General features: G+C 40.4%; 1 protein-coding gene across 1 annotated transcript; it reads left to right on the top strand.

Moving 5' to 3' along the window:
• Nucleotides 1-2,875: 2,875 nt before the first annotated feature.
• On the top strand, nucleotides 2,876-5,228 carry LOC116256337 (uncharacterized). The gene has a single exon (XM_031632681.2). It carries the CDS (start codon nucleotides 3,106-3,108, stop codon nucleotides 4,831-4,833), a length of 1,728 nt encoding a protein of 575 aa, XP_031488541.1. The 5' UTR covers nucleotides 2,876-3,105; the 3' UTR covers nucleotides 4,834-5,228.

Genomic DNA, 5,228 nt, shown 5'->3' with positions numbered 1-5,228 from the left:
TCTTTCTTTCCATCGACCAATTTTTTTCAATAGCAAATAAGAGGAGAGTGAGAGATCAAATTTAATCGGCTCCAAGCTTCATCAAAGGTGTCCTGTTCAGATCCAGATATCCTAAGGAGGATGTTTGATTCCTCTCCTGGAGAACACATGGTCCAGGGAATACCTTCCAATGCTCCTGCACCTTCCAGGGACGGGAGTTCACAAGGTGCCTCACTCTGCAGATTGTTTGCATCGAGCGGGACAGCAGACCGGATGCTCCACCATAACTTGGAAGCGCTGAACCCGACCATTCCTTGAAATGCCATGCTCACCGGAATCAAACACCCTTTGATTGGCTTACAGCTTCATTAAAACTGCATAGTTTAGATCTGGATTTCATTGAGATAGGGCAGGCATTAGATTTACAACCACTCCCGTTGAACTTATCATGTAAGAAAGGCCACAGTAAAGTCTATTCAAAGAAAAGATGACTGTAAACATCACTCATTCCGTAAAATGATAAATTCAACAGACGGGGATATCGTCATGGGTACAATATTCTTAGGGGCATTGAGATCAAGAGAGGTGTTGAGCTTATCGCGAGACGAGATGAAAGCCTTGAAGCGTGAGTCTTAAATCAAATTAACGAAACATACAAAATAAAAAAAATCAAGAAATGATTGATGTAGAAAGTATATGACTAAACATCAATATAAAAAATATTTAACCACTTTAACAAATATCTAATAATTTAACTAATATAAAAGAATCATATGTAACACAATATATCACTCACAAGTCACAAAACACCACCGCCACGTAACCTATTGAATAACTAGATAAAAATGCAAGCAAAACAATACACACATATATATATATATACTCCGTTCAGGATTAAACAGGGAAATCATTATCGCCTCATGCATTGCATTCGATGGTGTGCCTAATCACATATGTCCGGTACGTTGTGGGTGGTAGTGATTGGACTAATGGCAGGATAGCCGCGTGATTTTACTTTTGGTTGAGGAGGGTGAGGGGGAAACTTGGATCTATATATATATATATATATATATATATATATATATATATATATATATATATATATATATATATATATATATATATATATATATATATATATATAGAGAGAGAGAGAGAGAGAGAGAGAGAGAGAGAGATGGTGAAATAGCTATAACCAGAAAAGGGTAATTAAAGAAAAATACTTTTTAAAAAACTGAAAAAACTGGAAACATGTTCTTAGCATATAAAGTGTGCATTTCGCCATGGTGAAACGTATATTTCATGCAAGGAGACACTTTGTCTTAGCAAGCGAATGCACACTTTGCCTTGAGACATACGCTTCCAGGCATGAAGCATACGCTGTTAACAAGAACGCTGCATGAACATGCTTTCACGGTGTAAACGTCTCACTCCAATGCTTGATTTTTTGTTATTGTTTATTTTTCCTTTTTTTTTAAAAAAAATGAATGATCTAATCAAATTCTATATGTAATATACATGCTTCATACTAATTAGGTCCTAAACATCTGACGCAACTACTTAACTACATATCTTTGTTTTATATTGATCCCCATCGGATCCTGGGCTTGTGACAACTCGCACAGTTAGTTTCTCAGGGAGACCTTATCAGTCACTTGGGTGGAAGCAAGGCACCAACAAGAAATTAAAACTTTACTTTATCTTCACTGAACATATTATTGTTGTTTCATCTCAATCACCCTCACATTAGAAAACTCCAATGAAAAAATGGAACTCTTTTTCTTGAATTATGATCAGAAGGTAGCGTTAGACAGAAATTTTTTATAAGAGAAACAAACAAAATGAGGAACACGCAATCTAAAGTCCACACCGGCAGGTGAATCTCTTCTAGAAAGGAGCACAATTTTTTTTTTTAATTTTCAGATTTTAAAATATTAGGCAAGTCGATTTTGTTAAATAAGAGATGTATAATGATAATGTAAAGTACCATTTATGTATCACTATCACTACATTGAGGTTTTTTTTTCTAATGCATACTGGCTATGTACATTAGCCGGTACTGGCAATGAAAAGGTTTAAAAATTAAAATTAATTAAAATGATGTTTTTACTAATAACATACATATTCTTAAAATTATTAAAGATATTTTGATTACTTTATATTTAAAATCAGAATCTGATATGATTCATATTTAAAATCTCTAGCTTTAAAGTAGTTATGATATGACATGCTTTTGCTGATGTGATCACGGTAAAAAATCATGGCTCTTCAAACCAAGATTTTATAACAGACATAACATCATGCGAAAATCAACTTTTGTGACAACATAATTTTTTAATCAAATTTTGAAACCAGATTTACGTGTTTTTATATTGTAGCACAAAAAACCATGTTCCCACAGTTTAAACTCAAGGAATAAAGGTATTTCATTCTTTTTTATTGGGGGCTTTTTTTTAATCAAATCATTTTTGCCATTGTAAGATGAGTTTTCCATTTAGTAGAAAGGGACATTTTGATCATTTCTAGTTTATAACACATGTTTTCTTCGACCATAGCATACAACCTGCTGCTCTGTTACTCAAACACAGGTAAATCACTATTTTGAAAGTAAAAATGAATGTTTTGTTTCAAAAACATTATTTAAGAGTATCAATCAAACACGCCTTATATCGATATACAATAACCAAATATAAAACATGGACGAAAACCTATATTCTTTTCCTAATAATTCTCCTGGGTTTGGATTCAGCACCATTGAGTCATATAATGCTCTTGAAAATTTCCCATTTCACCGGAGTTTTCAGGCAAATTCAAACAAAATTTTCCCCGTTCTTGTCCAGACTCTCAAACGCAGGGTCAGATAAAATATCAGATCGTCACCCTCCAACCACTGTGGCCCCTCTCACTCTCTCTCATCACTACCGCTCGCTCAGCAAACCACTGTACAGAAAGCGATCCCGCTGAACCCACCGACTCCCTCCCTGCCTCTTCCTGAGAGAGGGAAAAAGAAGCAGAAGCAAGAAGCAGGAAGCAAAAGGGCAAGCCTCTCTCTCTCTCTCTCTTTCTCTGAAAGCTGCCTTGCATTCTTCCATTTGAGTCCTCCCGTGCCTTTGATCCGAGAGAAATATGGCGGATTCGAACCCGTCGGCGGAGCCGCTGGGACAGAATCTGATAAAGATGATCAGCAACGCCTGCTTCTCGCTTTTCGTGATGATGGTGTTGGTCTTCACCGTCATTGCCATCACCTACCAGCCGCCCGACCCCTGGCTGGAGTCCTCCAAGGCCATCACGAAGGTTTTCTCTGACGTTGAGAACGCCACCTTCAAGCAGGACGACTCCGTGCTCAGAACCGGCGAGGATCTCAACATCTCCACTCTTGCCCCTTCCCCTTCTCCTCAACCCATAACCCTTCAGTCTGTCGAGCGCCAGGCCGAGAAGATCAATTCGTCCGTCTCTGCGTGCGCGGACAACGGTGGTATCACTGACGACGGCTTCGTTAATTGCTCCGACCCTCGGGTTTTGATCGCGATCGAACGGTTTAACCTTAGGATTTTCTCTGGGATCCAGTTCTTCGAGTACCAGAAGCCCGTAAATGGATCGAGGCCGGATGAATGTGACGTTAGCTGGAGGTTCAGATCTAAGAAGGAGAAGTCGTGGAGGAAGTACAGGGACTTCAGGAGGTTCACATTGAGGGTTGGGGATAATTGCAGTTACTACGAGATCGTGAAGGCCGGACGGTGGCATTCGGGGAAGAATGCGAGGCCGGTGAGCGTCCAAAAGAGTGCTCCGGTGAAGAAACCTCACTGGCGGCGATCCCCGCCGACCTCTCCTTCCTTGACGAATTCTTCGTCTTCTTCTTCCGTCTTTGTGGTTGAAGATGGTATCAACGACACAGTGCCGAACTTGCCCTATCAAATGGCATTCAGGAAGGGGATGAAGTATCTGTACTATTCGAGGGGAGGGGATTACTGCAAGGGGATGAATCACTACCTATGGAGTTTCCTGTGTGCTCTGGGGGAGGCGCAGTTTCTGAACAGGACCCTGGTGATGGATATGAGCATCTGCCTGGCTTCGATGTACCGTTGGAATGGAACAGATGAAGAAGGAAAGGACTTTAGATTCTACTTTGATCTGGAGCATCTGAAAGAGTCGGTTCCGATTGTGGAAGAAGGCCAGTTCCTTAATGACTGGAAGACGTGGAACCGGATGCACAAGAAGGACAAAGTGCCAGTGAGAAAGGTTAATAGCTACAAGGTAGCACCAATGCAGCTGAAGAAAGAGAAGAGCACCATCGTCTGGAGGCAGTTCGATGGGCCGGAGCCGGAGAACTACTGGTATAGGGTCTGTGACGGGCAGGCTTCGAAGTTCGTTCAGAGGCCGTGGCATGCTATCTGGAAGTCGAAAAGGCTGATGAATATAGTTTCTGAGATCAGTGGCAGGTTGGATTGGGATTTCGACGCTGTTCATGTGGTAAGGGGGGAGAAGGCACAGAACAAGGAATTGTGGCCTAAGCTTGATGCCGATACATCTCCAGGAGCACTGCTTGAGAAACTGAAACAGAGAATTCAGCCTGGAAGAAAAGTATATATAGCTACAAATGAGCCTTTCTATAATTATTTCGACCATCTCAGATCTGATTATAAGATCTACCTACTCAATGACTTCAGCGAACTGTGGGGGGTAAGCAGTGAATGGTATAACGAGACGAGGCTGTTGAATCGCGGGGATCCTGTTACTTTTGATGGCTATATGCGAGTGGAAGTAGACACTGAGGTTCTATACAGGGCAAAGAAACGGATAGAGACGTTTGGGGACCTTACAAAGGATTGCAAGGATGGTATCAATACCTGCTAGACTCGGGAGTAGAAAAAGATGGGAGATAGCATGTTCTTTTCAAAGGCGGGTGAGGGGTGTTGTAGATGAATTGGTATCCTTCGTGCCATTTTGTGCGGCCTGCTTCAACCATTGAATTTCGCTGTAATTGTTCTCGTTATTATGATTAGTTTATTGCTTTCAGCGGCTGTGGCATTTGTAAGCTTTGTATTGTTTTTTATTTTTATTTTTATTTTCCCATTTCACATCTTTGTTGTACTAATCAGAGTTGGCCCAATTCTATTTTAAGATGTCGTTGCCACATGCCTTACATATGGGCCAACTGCTTTAGTTTTCAGATTGCCCTTGGATTATATTTGTGGATATTTCAGTAAGATGATGCAAGTGCACTATGAACATTTAAATATGCTTTTCAA

This window comes from Nymphaea colorata, chromosome 6 (assembly GCF_008831285.2).
Source record: "Nymphaea colorata isolate Beijing-Zhang1983 chromosome 6, ASM883128v2, whole genome shotgun sequence".
NCBI lineage: Eukaryota > Viridiplantae > Streptophyta > Magnoliopsida > Nymphaeales > Nymphaeaceae > Nymphaea > Nymphaea colorata.
The sequence above is the reverse complement of the archived record's forward strand: the minus strand, read 5'-3'. Positions and strand labels throughout refer to the sequence as shown.

Bases quoted from the DNA above. Each gene is read 5' to 3' on its own strand.
- LOC116256337 (XM_031632681.2), top strand. From the start codon at position 3,106: ATGGCGGATTCGAACCCGTCGGCGGAGCCGCTGGGACAGAATCTGATA.